This window comes from Saccoglossus kowalevskii, chromosome 18 (genome assembly GCF_978046115.1).
Source record: "Saccoglossus kowalevskii chromosome 18, keSacKowa6.1, whole genome shotgun sequence".
NCBI lineage: Eukaryota > Metazoa > Hemichordata > Enteropneusta > Harrimaniidae > Saccoglossus > Saccoglossus kowalevskii.
This window is the reverse complement of record NC_140658.1, coordinates 706,094-726,980: the sequence shown is the minus strand read 5'-3', so window position 1 is coordinate 726,980 and position 20,887 is coordinate 706,094. Positions and strand designations below refer to the sequence as shown.

Below are 20,887 nucleotides of genomic sequence, written 5' to 3'. Positions count from 1 at the left end.
GCACATTATGGTCAAAGTAATTGCACTACCATTATAAACAACAAAAACTCAAAATCATTCCAAAGCACATACCAATTCTCAACACTGAATTATTATAATTATAATTATTATTATATAATTCTTCATTCCTCACATTCCTCATAAAAGAATCGTCACCACATTTCAATACCAGAATATACAACTTTAAATGGATTTCAAATACTCCAATTCATATCGTAACTGTACCTTCAGTGGCAGATATACAACAATATAAATGCTGTGTGTATAATTATTTAACTAGCGACTCATTCACTTTATTGCATAAACATCTTATAATGCTAACATATGTGTATTGGAGCAATGTATTACACAAGATAAACTGATTGTTGTTAATTTGAAAATATACCATGACGTGTCAAGGTATTCAAGAGATTAATATTATTTAGTACTTATCAGAGCAAACAGTAATTTGCATTAAAGTAGAGATGCAGTTTACCTGACAGGCATTTTAATTAGTTAATTAGGAAACCAAAACTATATATTTTCGGAAAGCTTATTGTATAAATTTTAAAATTTTGTTAGTATTGTTTTTATGGACACTGTAGTTTGAAATATGCACAAACATGTGCTTTTTTGGTCAAAAGTGATTTTAAAAAAATAGCTCCTAAACCATGCTTCTGTTTCCTGTCAAAATTGGTTTATGGGTACATCTGTTTACTATGAAGAAAGTGCCGTCTTGAAAACTGTCTACCAGTTTTCAATTTTGCAGGGCAGCAGCCCAAATTTCACTACTTCAAGTGTATGCATAAATTAGCACCCAGGCTAGTTGCGTGTACGATTGTTGTAACACTGTTCAACCAAAAACAATGCCCCGACGGCGTTTTGAAGATAAACACATTGTCAATTATTTGTGAAAATTTCAAAACAAAAGGTCAAAGCGTCTAGGAGCTATTTTTTAAAGTTCCGGGATGTGCACTAAAAAGAAGCTGAGATAATTGCTAATTTGCATAACAATTCACTCAGTATGAAGTTTGCTAATGCTCATAATTAAAATGGCTGTAACAGTTCCAAATTCAAATGTATTGTCGTTTTGTTAAATATTAAATATAGTGCATAATAGTCATTTCTTTTTTTCACCATGTTTCTTTTTTATTATTTATGCACAGCCCTGCTAAATCGTGCTAAGCATTCAAAAAAGAGAATGTTTGTACCTGTTATCTATATTTTAAAATCGTTTTTTGAGGATGCAACTTGCATCTCTACCTTAATTAAACATTAACACAGTTTTACTGTCAAACAGCATAATTTATTTGAAATTTGCTGGTTTGATCCAATGTATACAACTCTTATTTAGGAACCATATCTTTCCAATGATATGTGCAAGCATTTTAGGCGGGTTCATGTAAATATGGAATATACACATTAGTAATTACTCATACAATTGGTAAAATCAAATCATTTTAGAGATCATATTGTGTTCTTTAATAGTCTTGTATTAAAAGTATATTACGTTGGTGCGCGGCAAAATTAATGACCGTAGCATGTCGATGTCTTATCCTGCGAAGTTTAGCTACTAGGCCAAAGGGTTCTTGCAGTGAACAATTTCAGTTGAATTGCCTTTGCTAGCGAAAGATCCGGGAAGAAGTGGAGATCTGTGAGTAATTCAATATCTCTCACGGTTGCCAGCTCTAGTTGTAGGTAACGATCTGGTTCCTGAAATCAAAACAACATATGTACTTGTAAATCATTGTTTACAACATACAATGATTAGTATGAAATTATTATGAGGATACCTGGAGTCTGAGTGCATACTTTGAGGTATCCTCGTAATAGCCTTATTATTATACTTCCAAGGACATATCTTGGAAATGCCGAAATTCAAAAAGTTTAGAACAGAATCAGCGAATTTCTTCGTTGGGAGTCCGGTCAAACCCTAGTGGCAGCCATGTTTGTTTGTATTATTAGGGGACGCTTCAAATTTGTTGTTATGTTATTGGTCTTTTACATTTTACACGTAAATTTGTTAACATGAATATGCAAGTGAGGTAATTATGGTTCTAGTTGAAATTCATCGAACAAGCCTGAGTAGGAATGAGTTCAGTGATAAATAAATAAATAAATAAATAAATAAATAAATAAATAAATAAATAAATAAATAAATAAATAAATAAATAAATAAATAAATAAATAAATAAATAAATAAATAAATAAATAAATAAATAAATAAATAAATAAATAAATAAATAAATAAATAAATAAATAAATAAATAAATAAATAAATAAATAAATAAATAAATACCTGACAAGTTTCAATGCCATCACTATTACGGGCTATGAACGGGAGTACTTCAAGATCTTCGGCACACTCAACACCATACTGTGTTTCCCCAGGACAACGGGTAACTATGACGAAATGGTGACTGGGCACCAAACTGCCAGACCCAAACTTCACACTGTCTCTATAAACCAAACAAGATAATTCAAACAAAAAATAAACACATGTACATAACATTAAAGGAAACTGCAATTCTCGAATATGACGTGGTGGAGCTTGTCGATTACTGGGAAGAAATTACATCATGGCATTTTGTTCTGAAACTTGAGAGCACACTTACGTATAATTCAATCTTAATAGTGCATCATCTCTAAGTCCATCAAAATTATAGTCAAAAATCGGTCCCGCAATGACATTGACACCATTGTACAAATCAGCCCACTTTATTATTTTCTCAGTCAAGTACGTCCATATATCTTGATAAAAAATAATATATAAAATATAAATGAAAGAATCTGAAATGAATCAGTCGTCCCTTAGTCCCGTAAATAATAATTTCTATCCAACAATATGTGTTACTAGTATATGGTGTTTAAGTTAGTAAATGTATCACTGTAGTCTAAGTATTACTGTAATACAGTAGTGAAAGTAATACTGTGTCGCAGTGGTGTAGTGCAAGTGTTATTGTTAAACAACTATAACTGTAGGGGAAGTATATGGTACTACAGTTTCAGAAATATTACTGTAATGGGAGTTTATAAAACTCTTAGAAATGGGGTTGCCTAAATGCCATACCACTTGAATGTACAGTCTCTGCCGATATGACATGTAGGTTGTCATCAAACACATGCTCAGAAACATGAGACAATTCACAAACAAATCATACCATGAGGTTGTTATGCTATGTCGCATGCGTTTACAAATTCACAACTTAAATTCCTCTTACTATTTTTACAAAATCTTGTTTCATTTATTGAATTGTTGAATTCTCCATAGGTCATTTCCGTTCACCGCGTCAGATACCGAGTTACACGTGAAATCAACAGTCAAAACAGGAAAAACAAAGTTAAGGTCATAGTGTGTAATGACGTAAACACATCACATCAGGTTTGACAAATGTAAAAGTATTTGGGGATATTTTCACATACAGGTGATGATGGTCGGAGTTGATGAAGTAGGGATATCCCAACACAAAACTCCTCAATGAAAGATTGGCATTTTGATATTGAGCTATAACACAAAAAAATCAAGTCCAAAATCAAATCATTAATAATTTTAAAAAGATAGTTCTTCCACGTTCACACAGTCCTCTAGATCTTACAGTGAACAGAAAACCACCTGTTATGGTTATTGTATTATATTATATAATTATATACTGTAGTGAAGGTATATGTTTAATAGAAGTAATAATGTCATATTACACGCTGTGCTGCATTCTTACTTACCTGCTATATATTTTGTTGAGAAAGGCACCATATTTGATGTTATGAGAGCATCCATCTGTTGGTCGAGTTTTTCCCAGAGACCTATTAAAAAGACCTATTATTGACATATTCTATATGGCATTACATTGACCATAGTGTTACACTGCTCATGGCAATAACCTATTTGGTTAGACTAACCATGATGTACACTGCCAACAGTGTTGTAACACAATCTATATGGTAACACTCTCCACCATGACATTATACTGCCCATGGTATTACACTGGCCATAGTTCAGAAATTAGATTTCTTTTTTATCGCTACAATACAATAGTGACAATGAGAACAAACTTGTTTGCAATGCCGGCCTTTTTCATTTCCAGGTGGTGACTGGAACACTTATGCCTTTAAAATTGCCAAATTAAATTTTAGTTTGAAGGTACCAAAACTTGAAATGTATTTCGTAACCGTCCATAGTTTTCAATATATCATATTAATGACCAAAAACAAAACAATATAGCAGGGCATGCACAACCTATAATTACAAGTGTGTACATCCACACAACAACGGCATAGCACACATTGAAACAACTATAATTGACATCTGTTCCCAACTAACTGTTAACATCTTCAAAACCAAACTCAAATCTTACCTGTTTCAGCAAGCCTATCTGTGAAATAAAGCAGCGTCATTGAGCATCACTGCGATGGATACTAGGCGCTATATAAACTTGTATTTGTTATTATTATTTGACTCTCAGATAAAACAGTCACAATTGATAGCCAAAGAAAACTTAGAAAGGACTCCTTGCGTGCTAAGAGTATTGGAGACATTAAAAATGAATTAGCCTTCCAAACAAGAAGCTTGGCTGCTTATTTGAGATGTATAAGTTTATAATACTTACAGAAAACAGAATTTTACATCTGTGGTTTTCAGTTCAATTTATTCCAGAGCACCTCTACCACAAGTTTTAATCTGATTTTTTGAGTAATGATTAATTCTTTAAAAAAATCGATTGAAAACCGGAAAGTAAATTATTATGCAGATTAGGTTGGAGGTATATAAACCCAAAACTAATTAGTTGCATTGTCTTAAAAGTATTTATGTACCAATATTCATTGAAATAAGTATTTGAGATATTGACGGTAAAGGTAGAAACTGACAAATTATTATGCAAATCAGGTATTTAATTTGCGCAGATTTTAATGTAAAACTAATAAGGTATGCACAATGTCACAGACCATCAATGTACCAAGTTTTATCAAGATCCATTGAAAAGTTAAGGAACAACCAAAACTTAGCTAAAAATCATGCAAATTAGGTAATTAATATTCATCAATTTAAACCAAAACTTAATCAAATCTGCCTATTAGCCCAGATAATCTATGCATAAAGTTTCATCAAAAACAAAAATATGGTTCTTGAGATATCAGTGGAACAGACAAACAGACAGACAAGCACACATACAGAAAGACACGCTAACTGAAATGACTTGATTACTTTCACACTACATTTCCCAGAGCTTCTTATTTTATAGGCGTCCCTTGGACTTGTGATTAATTTCAAATATTTTCAGTACCAATCGAATGACTTGGATATTTGTAAAGTACAAATAATGAAATAAATTCTCATAACATTATTGATAAATGATAATCCCTGCACTGGTTAGAATAACAATAATAGTAAATCTAACAATAATAAAAAGAAGCTCGAAACTCTAAACTCATTGTGCTAACTAGGATTAATTTCAGATAATGGATGCTGTGGCAGTTATTCTTCAAGATATATGATCCAGTTGGAACACATTTTAATTTCAGTAAAATATTTTGAAAAAAGACATATGTGATCATGTTTGTCAGTTTATTTGGCCTCAAAGTGCAAGTCAAGACTCTGCTTATTTGTGTTTTTTGACTTACTAATAACCATACTGATTCAAATTATGAGTGTTAAAATGTACCATCCTTATACATGCGTCTGTGGCAGAGTTATTTTCAATGGGTATGGAATTAATTTATTATTTGAGTTAATAAACAACGCACACGTATACGTAACATCCAGATACTGTGAGGAGTTATCGTCTGATTATCTAAGGTTTGATTGAGAAGTGTGTTGAACTTTGTGTGGTGTGTTACAGTCTCTGGGGGAACACGGGTTTCTACTCACGAAAACCACAAGTTTTCTGAAATTCGGGCTAGAATCCTACGCATTGGAGCCTAATTACCGTAAATCAGGTATCAGGGAAAAGTGAAAGGCCTTAATTTGGTTCTGAAATAGGCGTCACGAGAAAAATCTCAAGATGACAAAAAAAATGCTTATTTAATGTAATATGCATTTATTTTTTGGATTTTGTTGGTAATTTAAAGTATATTCTAAAAGAAGTTTCAAATAAAAACAAACACGAATGCGTTGTTGAGTACTAGCAAATGGTCACGGTAGTGGCACAGTCACAAGTGAATAACTTACTTTTCGAAGTGTTGCAATTGTTGATTATCACTCTGTAGTGATTATAATAACGTACAAAAAATAGATTTGTTGAATTGTTATGAAATGCAAGAAAAATTTTACTTAGTTTCATCGTAAGCAAACGATTTCAGTCGCATGTGAATGCCCGATGCGGTACAACATCCGCCATGTTTTTCCATATACGAGATGAAATTGTGTTTTTTGACCTGGTAAGCCTGTGGCTAACTGAGCATTGACGATTTTTTTTACCGTGATAACATTGTCATTGTCAAAGCGAAAGTTACCCCATCACGCCATGCAGCCACAATAAACCATACTCAGACTCTTGAATAGGCGTGAATGACTGCGGGAATACCCTAAATTAGAATTAAATTTAGGCGTCAGGAAGATTGAAATGTTCGAAAATGACGCCTAAATTAGAGATTTTACTTAAAATGAATTAACTAGCCTGACAGAGTCAAATATGAAATCCGTACCAATGTTTGCCTCCCACACAAGACCTCTTTTATTTAGGACATAAAGTGAAAAACGATTGTCGTTTTTGCACCCATAATATTTGCAGGTCTGTATCTTTCTGGAATACAGCTTTGCACAAGACCCGTAAATAAATTCACTGATTTCCAGGTAGTTTGCTGACAACGAGAAAGAATCGTGACCCCCAGAAAGTTTTTGAGTGTACCGTACTTAAATTGTCAGTCATAACCGCGTAAGGGCGTTTTTATTTAGAAAAATGGCGATGTACGTATTAAATTCAATACGCACACAATTTTCAACAACAACAAATACACATTTTAATCAACAGCATATAATATTAGGCAACTATAAAAAATCACAACATTGACCTTCCTTTTAACACACGTTGTTTAGTCATTGACTATATATTTTTGATACAATGGGTCAACGGGCGAAATAACATGAAGTACACTCATAACTCATCTCAGATGACGTCACTTTTACTGGAAATCCAAGTATATACTTACCTGGTGTCGCGAGAAATCCGGTTTGATAGGCAGAACCAATGTAATCAGCACAACTAGCAGTGTTTGCATCATCCACACGCACATCGGCTCTTACACAGTTCTCGGGAAAAGAATGTCGTACACCGCCGTCTACCTACAAAGTTTACGTAACATTACGAATGTACCAATGCAGCATTCATTCGAATTTCACAAACAATACATTTACATGCGCAATATAGAAGAGGACAAATGCAGCGTGTGTGGCGCTTTCTGGTTTGATTCACTAGAGTCTACCCCCAGTCACGTGATTCTAGAGGCACAAGTCATTTCATAGAAACAAGGGTGAGGTTAATCAAATTTCCTTACATGCCTCGTTTCAACAATGTCACATAAAATAATGGCTACCACTAAACAATGATTTTCGATTAACGATTTACGATTTGTGATCTTTTCATAGATAAAGCTCACACTTTTTCAATAAACTTTGAGATAATAAAATTATTATAAATAGTAATGAATTTACTTTGTATCAGGTTTAATGTTTAGGTTGATATATTATATATCAATTTACCCCAATGCTAATGCAAAGGCATGTTAAATTACATTTAACTTACGTTAAAGTTGAATTACATTGTAACAGTTTAATTAACTATAATTATATTTCCTATTCGATCTTAGTAATGAAAAGCAATTGAATTGTAAATAAATTGCATTCTCCAAAGTCTTAACACTGTCCTTGGTGTGAGATTCCGCTTGAGGTTGTTTCTTTTGTAGCAGATTTTTACATAACAAAAATCTCAACGAGCCCCAGTCTCAGTTAATAGATAATAGGTGAGTAATTGAAAACAAATTGTAGGGTCAACCATAGCGGACGTCTCTTGAAAACAAATGTCATAAAAGCGTTTAGAAACATTCCACTTGCCTGTCTGTCAAAAGTATATGCCATCCAGAGTGGTACTTTGTGGAGATTGTCCACCACGCCCACGTACTCGTACTGTGTAACCATGCAATGTATGGAATCTGTAAAATTGATGTTAGGTACCCCAAATGGAAGATGTTTTGCATGCGAATCCGTGACTGTAGAGAAAACAGAACATGTGGTGCAATTAATGTTGTCTGCCAAACTTCAAACTGATACATCGTGCATTGCCCATTTTACTGGAATTGAAGAATAGGTCGCCTTTATAGGGTTATATTTTATAGAAAGGTCTATTCCGGTTGTTGTGCAAAACTCGATCTGGTAACTTTGGCAGTCAATCTTTGTGAAGTGATTGGAGAATTGAGCTAGCAAAAACATCATGCGGAAAGAGCGTGGACACATAGCAGTCAATACACCACATGGAGTAATCATGATAACACATGCAAGGGAATCATATAGCATAAATGAGGTGATACGAACCTTCAGTTTGTGTCAGATCGAGTCTACTGTCATATACCTCCAAATCCTGATTCAAAAAAAACAAACAACGAATTCAACATTGGTAGTGTATGTTAATATGATAATCATAAATTCTGTAAGAAGTTTGTTCACGATTGCCAATGCACCATTATCCGAATCACGTTCACAGTGATGAACATTTTATGTGACGTCAACATTACGTTTTTGGGTAAATGTAATGTCGCTCAAACGGTCCACTGCGTATGGTTTATGTAGTCGTTAAAATACACAATAGAGTAAAATATCTGAAGACAGATCAAAACGGTATCGGCGATTTGAATGGCCTTGAGTAATCCAATACGTCACAGAAAATCTTCGACACTAGAGAGCACGACTTATAGGCAAGATGTATTAACGTACCGCAACTGCGTCACAAGTACATCCGGAAGAATCCTCTAGTATTCTCGCCTCATAGTCAGCTGGATATGTACAGGCAGTTTTTTCTTGTACAATTAATGTTGGTGCTACCAGAGGCTTGGGATTCCGTAATATGTGACTCAGGCTACCGGTGGTGGCGTTGTTCCTCGATTCAGGTATACCTAATATCTCTGAAATAAGAGTTAAAGATTAAAGATTTGGAGACGGATTATGTCAACATGATTTGCGTGAAAAAATATTATCTCCCAGTATCAATATATACAAGAAACTGGAAGACTTGTTGAGAAGAAAAATAAAAATTAGACACCAAGAGAAAAACAAGAACAAGGTGTTGCAAAAACAAATGTCGGCACGTTTAAGAAAAATAAAAATGTACGTATGAAACTCTCTTTTTCCACCACCCCACAATTTCAACCAACACTGCACTGTTTATTCACCTGTCATCAATGGATATAATTCTATTGCCAGGAATGGATCGATGGCCATATTCTGTTTAAATGATGGTCCATGGGCGAGAAACAAAGACTGCAGGTAAGGACAAATGTTTTGTTAATATATACTGAAGGGAAGACCGTGAATTACAGTTCACATCGACCCCAAACCCAACCCTGGCATACATATCACTGGGTAGTAGATTTCTACCGCCTATCGATGATCCATTGTGTTGAGAGGTGAGCCTCGAGTTTCAGAGTTTCAAAGTGGCCAGCAACTACAAGATATTTATTGTGTTGCTAGTCTTAATGTGTTTTCATCGGCGAGTTCTCAATCCAGTTTGCGAGATTAAAAGGGCGGTGGTCGTCAAACTTTGTTGCACAGACCAACGAGTACAAACTGAGACATTGCCAACTTTAATTAGGTATTTTTTTGCGTTTGGAAAGCATCCAAGGAGTCACCCGCGGTAATTATTGAACGTCACGCCTCAGTCAAAACTCATGCTCTTGATTTCATTGGATTGTGGGGAAATCAATGTTTATCAACACAAATGTCGTACTTGCGCGGTGCGACGATCACCGCGATATCGTTGAAGACAGTGCACATTGTGTTGTAAGCCAATTAAAGTACAATTGATTGCAGTCAAATCTAAAAACAACGAACTGAAAAATACATATAAATGGTTGTACCTCCATTTGTATTCCTTTGTTGTTGAAGCCATGGGTACCACCACTACAGTATTCTTCTTTGTAAGAACTGTCATTTCTCCTATGAGTAATAATTCAAGTGAATAACTTATATTGCAATATACAAGATCGATTGAACAATCTAACCAAACTTGAATGTACTTTACATTCGACATAAAGTTGATTCCTGATGCCAACACTTGAGGAAAAAAAGGTAACAAACCCGGAAATAGTCCAGCCTACGTCAGCAACCACTATTGATGGCTCAATTCGTACATTGTTGGCATAGTGCCAATTCTTTGGTAAGTCCCATTTAACGTAACTGGTGATATTCGGATCCTGACACTGAAATATACATGATTGATAAAATCACTCACCCGTACAATATTTATTATGCATATGTATCATCAGTGATGGCGACAATAAACAGAGCTATGATTGATGGAAAAGTGTTTATTATATGCCTAATAAAATGTATTAAACTAGTTGATGTATTACCTGGAAGGAAGCCACAATTTCATCTGGGTCGGATATTACCGCTGTGAAACAAGAAATGTGGTCATTTTAATAACCGCCTTCTGGCACGAATAATAATACATTAAATGACAATCTAACTGCCAATGAGCATTTAAATAAGCCAATTGTGCATTTTAAAAGAAGCGTATAGAGCCAGTCTGAATAGTAAGTACTGTAAAATACTATTATTTTCGCTTGGAATTAATTTTCGCTATTTTTGCTGATATGGGGGAATATTAAAAATATACTGGCCAATGAGGATCACTAATGAAGAAATCATACAACGTGAAAACATTCAAACAATAAATGAAATTGTAAAAAAAACAGGCGGTGGAAGTGGATTTGACATGTGTTACTCGTGGAAAGGAATGGCATATCAAGCATCGCTTTAACAAGCGGTTGATCAAAATAAATAATTCTCTTCTAAATTCGCTAGTACATGAAGCTTACAATCTTGGAATACATATTGATAAAAAGGGAAAAGACAACTGGGTAACAGACATAAAATTTTAGAAAATTTAAATATGGGAAATACTTGGGAAAACCATAAATCTCTTGATAACAAACAAATCAATGAAATAGTAACGTGCAAACTAGAACAATCCTTTGAAATACATAGCACAGAAACATTACACGATGACAATAAAGGTAAAAACCACAAAAACAAGTTGCGAACATATAGGAAAATTAAAACAGAATTTGCATATGAAAAATATCTCACCACAATCAAAAATCCAAATCATAGAGCTGCTATGACAAAACTCAGAATAAGTGCTCATACCCTTCAAATCGAAAGGAGCAGATATAATAACATTTTAGTGGAGGACCGAATTTGCCCAGTTTGTGACAAACAGGAAATTGAAAACGAAAAACATTTTCTTCTCAATTGTAATCTATACAAGAAGGAATGAGAAATCGTGATCAACAATATTAAATATAATAAAAGCAACTTGTTGACGGATGACGAACAACTTACATCCCACTCCGGGATACGGTTTCAATAAAGATTATTATTATTATTAACAGATGGCAAAAGGAATGTGGGAAGACCAAAAGATAATTGGAGAAGAACTGTGGAAAAGGAAAGAAATCAATTGGGATACAAGACTTGGGCAGAGGTAGAAGTAGCGGCTCAAGACAGAGAAACATGAAGGAGGGGAGATGCTGGCCCTATTCTCCACCACGAGACATGGAAATGATGATGATTTTTGCATAAGGAATGATTCAGTGAAAATAAAATCCAGCGAATATACGTTTTTTTCTTATATTTTACATTCAACTCGTCAAAAATCAGTGAAGATAAATTCCATACAAAACACCAAAATGTATTTTCCGCGAAATTTAATTACAGTTAAAATAAAATAAAGTATTTTACAGTAGTTTCGATGATTTCACTGTGATGGTCGGCGATAGGCATTGCGTCCTCGTCGACCATATTAGAATATGCGATATCCTGTCAGTCGTAAGTCAATACTATAATATCACATATAAAATAGATCAACAGACATTTTTTGGTTTCATTTTTATGCAGTTTGTTTACAAAAGCTATGACTACGTGACTACATTTTGGGAGGAAAATGACAAATCAACATGGGTTAATAAGATAAACAGGTTGCAAACATATGGTGAAAACATCGGTTGTCATGAATTATTAGAAAAATCGGCCCATTATAAATTATTTTTAAGCAATTGCTGTAAGTTGATTTCAATTGGATTTAATACATAAAAATAGTGATACATATTTGCTCGAATACCCTCGCACAGTACGATCTTGATATACTCGGAGGGTTTCCCATTGAATCGCACGTGACTAACACGTGACTTGTACTTACCGTCCCATTTAGGATCAAGACGTGTGATGGCGCCATATCTTATGTAATAATCGTACGTGTTAATATACTGTCAAAATAATTATAACAACCAGAAGAAAATCAGAACCTAGTTAGTTAGTTATAAAATAAACGATTAAAGGGTGGTCGTCACGAAATATGAGTCTTATATAAACAAAGATGGCGACATTGACGGTTGCACAGAACAACGAGTACAAACTGAGACATTACCAAGCTTTGACTAGATAATTTTCTTGGTGATTGGAAGGTATTCAAATTCATCGACATCGACATCGACGGTACTCAGTGCGTGTCGCGCACAGGTCAAAACCCATACTAGGGATGTCCAGTAGAAGAGCGCATTGGATTGTGGAAAAATCAACGCTAATGTCGTATATGCGCGGTGCGACGCCTACCGTCCTTTAAAATCTCTGAAAACACTGGCAGGAACTATGAAAGTCCAGTGTGCATATCAACATCCAATATCAAATACGCCTATGTTATTGGTCATACATACGTCATGCAGGAAAAAGACTCGACTACAGTCTCGGGGAGCCATTCCATGGTCTGCCAAAATAATGATGTCAACACATTTATCGAGCTGTAGATTCATTATTCCATCCATTAGAGCCCCTATAACAGTATCCATATATTGCAACATGGCGTCCACCTATACGGTGAAAAAAAATAAAAAGAATATGGTAGAAATGATGATATCACAAGGTAATAACAATGTTCAAGTTGTCCTCACAACTAATGCATTTTGTAAGTCGCATTGCCACCATGTCTTTATATCGACATGGCCAGTGCTGTGCATTTTCTAATGGTATATCGCATTGTATTTTAGATGGAACACGTTGTAATTTTTAAACAAAACATATTCCACACGTTATATTTCGGATGGAGTACGTTGTATTTCAGATGGACTACGTTGTATTTCAGATGGAGTACGTTGTATTTCAGATGGAGTACGTTGTATTTCAGATGGAGTACGTTAAATTTCAGATGGAGTACGTTGTATTTCAGATGGAGTACGTTGTATTTCAGATGGAGTACGTTACATTTCAGATGGAATACGTTGAATTTCAGACGGAGTACATTGTATTTCAGACGGAGTATGTTGTATTTCAGATGGAGTACGTTGAATTTTAGATGGATTACGTTGTATTTCAGATGGAGTACGTTGAATTTCAGATGGAGTACGTTGTATTTCAGATGGAGTACGTTAAATTTCAGATGGAATACGTTGCATTTCAGACGGAGTACGTTGTATTTCAGATGGAGTATGTTGTATTGCAGATGGAGTATGTTGTATTTCAGACGGACTACGTTGTATTTCAGACGAAGTATGTTGTATTTCAGATAGAGTACGTTGAATTTTAGATGGAGTACGTTGTATTTCAGATGGAGTACGTTGAATTTCAGATGGAGTACGTTGTATTTCAGATGGAGTACGTTAAATTTCAGATGGAATATGTTGCATTTCAGACGGAGTACGTTGTATTTCAGATGGAGTGCGTTGAATTTTAGATGGAGTACGTTATATTTCAAATGAAGTACGTTGAATTTCAAGTGGAGTACGTTGTATTTCAGATGGAGTTCGTTGTATTTTTAGATGGAGTACGTTGTATTTCAGATGGAGTATGTTGTATTTTAGATGGAGTACGTTGTATTTCAGATGAAGTACGTTGTATTTCAGACGGAGTATGTTGTATTTTAGATGGAGTACGTTGTATTTCAGATGGAGTTCGTTGTATTTTTAGATGGAGTACGTTATATTTCAGATGAAGTACGTTGTATTTCAGACGGAGTATGTTGTATTTTAGATGGACTACGTTGTATTTCAGATGAAGTACGTTGTATTTCAGATGGAGTACGTTGTATTTCAGATGGAGAACGTTGTATGTTAGATGAAGTACGTTGTATTTCAGATGGAGTACGTTGTATTTCAGATGGAGTACGTTGTATTTCAGATGGATTACGTTGTATTTTAGATGGAGTACGTTGTATTTCAGATAGAGTACGTTGTATTTCAGATGGAGTACGTTGTATTTCAGATGGAGTATGTTGTATTTCAGATGGAGTATGTTGTATTGCAGATGGAGTATGTTGTATTTCAGATTGAGTACGTTGTATTGCAGACGGAGTACGTTGTATTTCAGACGGAGTACGTTGTATTTCAGTTGAAGTACGTTGTATTTCAGATGAAGTACATGTACGTTGTATTTCAGATGGAGTACGTTGTATTTCAGATAAAGTACGTTGAATTTTAGAGGAGTACGTTGTATTTCAGATGCAGTACGTTGTATTTCAGATGGAGAACGTTGTATTTGTATTTCAGATGGAGTACGTTGTATTTCAGATGGAGTACGTTGTATTTCACATGGAGTACGTTGAATTTCTAATGGGTTACGTTGTATTTCAGATGGAGTACGTTGTATTTCACATGGAGTACGTTGTATTTCAGATGGAGTACGTTGTATTTCAGATGGAGAACGTTGTATGTTAGATGAAGTACGTTGTATTTCAGATGGAGTACGTTGTATTTCAGATGGAGTACGTTGTATTTCAGATGGAATACGTTGTATTTTAGATGGAGTACGTTGTATTTCAGATAGAGTACGTTGTATTTCAGATGGAGTACGTTGTATTTCAGATGGAGTATGTTGTATTTCAGATGGAGTATGTTGTATTGCAGATGGAGTATGTTGTATTTCAGATTGAGTACGTTGTATTGCAGACGGAGTACGTTGTATTTCAGACGGAGTACGTTGTATTTCAGTTGAAGTACGTTGTATTTCAGATGAAGTACGTTGTATTTCAGATGGAGTACGTTGTATTTCAGATAAAGTACGTTGAATTTTAGAGGAGTACGTTGTATTTCAGATGCAGTACGTTGTATTTCAGATGGAGAACGTTGTATTTGTATTTCAGATGGAGTACGTTGTATTTCAGATGGAGTACGTTGTATTTCACATGGAGTACGTTGAATTTCTAATGGGTTACGTTGTATTTCAGATGGAGTACGTTGTATTTCACATGGAGTACGTTGTATTTCAGATGGAATACGTTGTATTTCAGATGGAGTACGTTGTATTTAAGATGGAGTGCGTTGTATTTCAGATGGAGTACGTTGAATGTTACATAGAGAACGTTGAACTTCAGATGGAGTACGTTGTATTTCAGATGGAGTATGTTGTATTGCAGATGGAGTATGTTGTATTTCAGATTGAGTACGTTGTATTTCAGACGGAGTACGTTGTATTTCAGACGGAGTACGTTGTATTTCAGTTGAAGTACGTTGAATTTTAGAGGAGTACGTTGTATTTCAGATGCAGTACGTTGTATTTCAGATGGAGAACGTTGTATTTGTATTTCAGATGGAGTACGTTGTATTTCAGATGGAGTACGTTGTATTTCAGATGGAGTACGTTGAATTTCTAATGGGTTACGTTGTATTTCAGATGGAGTACGTTGTATTTCAGATGGAGTACGTTGTATTTCAGATGGAATACGTTGAATGTTAGATAGAGAACGTTGAACTTCAGATGGAGTACGTTGTATTTCAGATGGAGTACGTTGTATTTTAGATGGATTACGTTGTATTTCAGATGGAGTTCGTTGTATTTCAGATGGAGTACGTTGTATTTCAGATGGAGTACGTTATATTTTAGATGGATTACGTTGTATTTCAGATGGAGTACGTTGTATTGCAGATGGAGTACGTTGTATTTCAGATGGAGTACGTTGTATTTTAGATGGAGTACGTTGTATTTCAGATGGAGTACGTGGTAATTCAGATAGAGTACGTTGTATTTCAGAACGAGTACGTTGTATTTCAGATGGAGTTCGTTGTATTTCAGATGGGGTACGTTGTATTTCAGATGGAGTACGTTGTATTTCAGATGGAATAAGTTATATTTCAGATGGACATATTATAACCTACCTCATCAGCATATGGCCCAAAATCATGTCCAGCACCGTCTGGTTCCTCAAAATATGCAGTCATGAAAGCTGGTCTATGACAATAAATAAAAGAAACATAACACATAGTTCAAGGCCATTCAGATCCTGGAAATTAGGTTTGTGTTTTTTATATTGAGATTGTATTGGCTAACACAGCTTGAACATCTCTGAGCAACTGTATAACACAAATTGAAGGATTGGCTAATTTATATAAATCATTCAAGTTTCCAGATATTATGTACACAGTATGCATGTACTAACCAATTTAAGCAAACAGTTGTTGGGATATTAAATAGACATGTTGAAACGTAGATTTGTACACAGAAGCCAAATAGTTACACCATGTTCATATATACAGACCGATTACACTTTTGTGAAATGTTATTTAGAATAATTAACGACGTCTTTTAAGAGCAAAATTTGCAAACCGTTCGAGAAAATGCATTTTTGAACTTTTGCTATCACTGTAAAACTTGCCCTTGTTACCTAATTTAGCTAAGCTGTAATTTCGCTAATCAACAGAATATATTTTCATAATGAGATAATTGATACTTTAGCTAAATAAAAATTCTGTTAATTAATGCATGAAGTTCTTTTCGCTAAAATTGTTTGCAGCTATTCCAACGTGTTTTACAGTAATTCCACTGACTCGTTTTATGGACAGGCTATTTTTCTGCTACACTTACCTCTTCTCTTCGGGTAGGGTTAGCCAGGATAACACCTCGTCTATTCGCTGTTCATAACTAACAGCTCTGTAAATAAATAAATAAATAAATAAATAAATAAATAAATAAATAAATAAATAAATAAATAAATAAATAAATAAATAAATAAATAAATAAATAAATAAATAAGTAAATAAGTTATTTATTTATTTATTTGTTTATTTATAAATTAATAAATAAATAATTTAATTTATAAACAAATTGAAGGCAAGAAAGTTGTTGTGTTATTATTTAAAGTTATTATATATCGAAAATAGTTCACTTGTCAATTCGAATCGTTGTTTTAAGGGAAACACGTTCATTAATATAACACGGCGACCAAGACATTAGTGTCCTTACATTTAATATGTTGTAGTGAACAACTGTTATCACAACATCATAAACAGCACGATTCATTACCTTATACCGTTATGTACAGTGTTGTATTGCCTATAATACATTTTTATGACCATATATACAACTTACCCGTCATATCGATGATAGTATGTTGGACGTACACCTGTTATAAAAAGTACCATATGCATAATTAAAAAACACTAATACTCTAGATAAGCATAAATGTGATCGAGAAGAACTTCACTGTGTGGTCGGTTGCCCTGGAAATTGAAATACATTACCTCTTATCTCGACATCTTCCCCGGGCCAAAAAAATCCACCAGTTTTTAATCCGTTATTAATCGCTGTAACCCAGATCTGAAAAACACAACATTACACGTTACGCGAGGATATTAGAACACCATGGAATTTGGTTAAACGACGAATGTAAACGTGTGTGGCCGTGATTGTGAAGTATACAAATGTTGCAGATAGACGTGGTGAGTATGACGCTCACTGAAAACTGCCCTCAGTGTCTGAATCTTAGTTAATTGGTGCGCTATTCAGCTTACCGGTTCAGCGGCGTTCCACCATTGCGGGTTGAATTTTTGTTCACTATCTAAACTAAATGACTCGCCCATATCTGGATCGTACATACTATTGGCGATAATACCGTGCGACTCCGGGTACATACCCTATGTGAGATGGCAAGAGGTTGGTCAACACATGAAATCATATCATTAACCTTTTCACCACCAGTTCTCCTTTTTTATCACAATTCACAAAATATTTCCGTTTATAATCTGCACTACATAGTCAACTAAAAATTGACTCAAATTTTGTCTGTTGGCTTCAAAATTATGGTTCATTTCCGGACATATTAGAGAATATAAGAAAAAAGTGCGGTGAAAGTTTGGTGGTGAAATTGTATATGAAGATAAGAATTAAAGATATTTATAAAAAAAAGAACAACCGATGGCGTGTGAGCAGCGGAATTATCGAGTACAACAGAATGCCCACTAGTATGTGCTCCACCTGATTAGCGCCACCACGAGTTTGAAAAAATAATCGTGTTTTAACTTACTGTTACAATACTGTAATGGTTGGGAAACGTGTACGATGGAAATACAGGAAACATATATGGAGCGTGCACGCCACATTCACCTGGAATAACATAGTAATAACTACAGCATACTAACATTGTACAAACTATAGTAAATGTATCAGCATGTCTGAAGTAAATTCATAAGTATAAGTACACGTGCGCGGACATTAAATAAAGACTTACTTAGTTTTTTAATATTTGGTGTAAAGTTTCTTAGTAAATACTCAGCTCTAAACCCATCTAAGCTAACAAGAAGCAACGGTCGCCGGGTAAATCTAAACAAATATAATGAAATAAATATTAGTCTCAAACTATAAAATAATACGAGATTAATTAATAAAAAACACACAAACATATAACTCACGTGGAGGGACATAGTGGTTCTGAATAAATTTCACACGGTGTAGATAACCACGACATTGGTTTCACCACGTTGTCTGTGAGCTCTATATAATAAAAGAATGGAAACATTGTCACTCTCTGAATCGTCTATATAACGAATGGCAAATTTGACAAATTTGGAAACAAAAGAATAAAAAACTTACCTGGTTCAAAACTTGGTTCATTGTAGCCAATTCCATAGCCAATGGCGATGCCGATGCCAAGACAAAATCCTACACCAATCATCTGAAGGCATTATAATATGTTCGATTGCAAAGGTTGTCACCAAGTGTATGTTACCACACATCATTACAACATGTCAGATTACAATGGTTGTCATCCCGTGTATGTTACCACACGCCATTACAACATGTCAGATTACAATGGTTGTCATCACATGTATGTTACTACATACCATTACAACATGTCAGATTAAAATAGTTGTCATCACATGTACGTTACTACATACTATTACAACATGTCAGATTACAATGGTTGTCATCACACGTACGTTACCACATACTATTACAACATGTCAGATTACAATGGTTGTCATCCCATGTATGCTACCACACAACATTACAACATGTCAGATTACACTGGTTGTCATCCCATGTATGTTACCACACAACATTACAACTTATCAGATTACAATGGTTGTCATCACATGTATGTTACCACATACCATTACAACATGTCAGATTACAATGATTGTCATCCCATGTATGTTACCACACAACATTACAACTTATCAGATTACAATGATTGTCATCTCATGTATGTTACCACAAACCATTACGACATGTCAGATTACAATGATTGTCATCCCATGTATGTCACCACACAACATTACAACTTATCAGATTACAATGATTGTCATCCCATGTATGTTACCACATACCATTACAACATGTCAGATTACAATGGTTGTCATCCCATGTATGTTACCACACAACATTACAACATGTCAGATTACACTGGTTGTCATCCCATGTATGTTACCACACAACATTACAACTTATCAGATTACAATGGTTGTCATCACATGTATGTTACCACTTACCATTACAACATGTCAGATTACAATGATTGTCATCCCATGTATGTTACCACACAACATTACAACTTATCAGATTACAATGATTGTCATCCCATGTATGTTACCACATACCATTACGACATGTCAGATTACAATGATTGTCATCCCATGTATGTCACCACACAACATTACAACTTATCAGATTACAATGATTGTCATCCCATGTATGTTACCACATACCATTACAACATGTCAGATTACAATGGTTGTCATCACATGTACGTTACCACATCCCATTACAACATGTCAGATTACAATGGCTGTCATCCCATGTACGTTAACACATCCCACTACAACATGTCAGATTACAATGGCTGTCATCCCGTGTATGTTACCACACAACATTACAACTTATCAGATTACAATGATTGTCATCCCATGTATGTTACCACATACCATTACAACATGTCAGATTATAGTGGTTGTCATCCCATGTATGTTACCACATACCATTACAACATGTCAGATTACAGTGGTTGTCATCACATGTATCACACGCCATCACAACATGTCAGATTACAATGGTTGTCATCACATGTACGTTAACACATCCCACTACAACATGTCAGATTACAATGGCTGTCATCCCGTGTATGTTACCACACGCCATTACAACATGTCAGATTACAATGGTTGTCATCACATGTACGTTACCACATCCCACTACAACACGTCAGATAACAATGGTTGTCATCACATGTATGTTACCACATCCCATTACAACATGTCAGATCACAATGGTTGTCATCACATGTATGTTACCACACGCCATTACAACGTGTCAGATTACAATGGTTGTCATCACATGTATGTTACCACATCCCATTACAACATGTCAGATTACAATGGTTGTCATCACATGTACGTTACCACATCCCATTACAACATGTCAGATTATAATGGCTGTCATCACATG

General features: G+C 34.8%; 1 protein-coding gene across 1 annotated transcript; it reads right to left on the bottom strand.

Annotated features, from left to right (window-relative positions):
* Positions 1 to 1,102: 1,102 nt before the first annotated feature.
* On the bottom strand, positions 1,103 to 19,118 carry LOC102806139 (ectonucleotide pyrophosphatase/phosphodiesterase family member 3-like). Its single transcript, XM_006821594.3, has 23 exons — positions 19,037 to 19,118; positions 18,856 to 18,937; positions 18,675 to 18,766; positions 18,471 to 18,550; positions 17,959 to 18,081; positions 17,689 to 17,764; positions 17,537 to 17,570; positions 17,033 to 17,098; positions 16,327 to 16,399; positions 12,898 to 13,050; positions 12,384 to 12,450; positions 10,534 to 10,574; positions 10,259 to 10,380; positions 10,039 to 10,117; positions 9,355 to 9,442; positions 8,900 to 9,087; positions 8,501 to 8,546; positions 8,024 to 8,178; positions 7,123 to 7,255; positions 3,700 to 3,780; positions 2,595 to 2,730; positions 2,279 to 2,438; positions 1,103 to 1,692 (listed from the first exon to the last, which is right to left on the bottom strand). The coding sequence occupies exons 1-23, from the start codon at positions 19,116 to 19,118 to the stop codon at positions 1,546 to 1,548; spliced, it is 2,304 nt and encodes a 767-aa protein (XP_006821657.2). The 3' UTR covers positions 1,103 to 1,545.
* Positions 19,119 to 20,887: the final 1,769 nt, after the last annotated feature.

Coding starts and splice junctions, on each gene's coding strand:
- LOC102806139 (XM_006821594.3), bottom strand. CDS start 19,118: ATGATTGGTGTAGGATTTTGTCTTGGCATCGGCATCGCCATTGGCTAT. Junction 12,451..12,897: donor GAGTCTTTTTCCTGCATGAC/GTATGTATGACC, acceptor TTATTTTGACAG/TATATTAACACGTACGATTA. Junction 10,381..10,533: donor AAATTGTGGCTTCCTTCCAG/GTAATACATCAA, acceptor TGTATATTTCAG/TGTCAGGATCCGAATATCAC.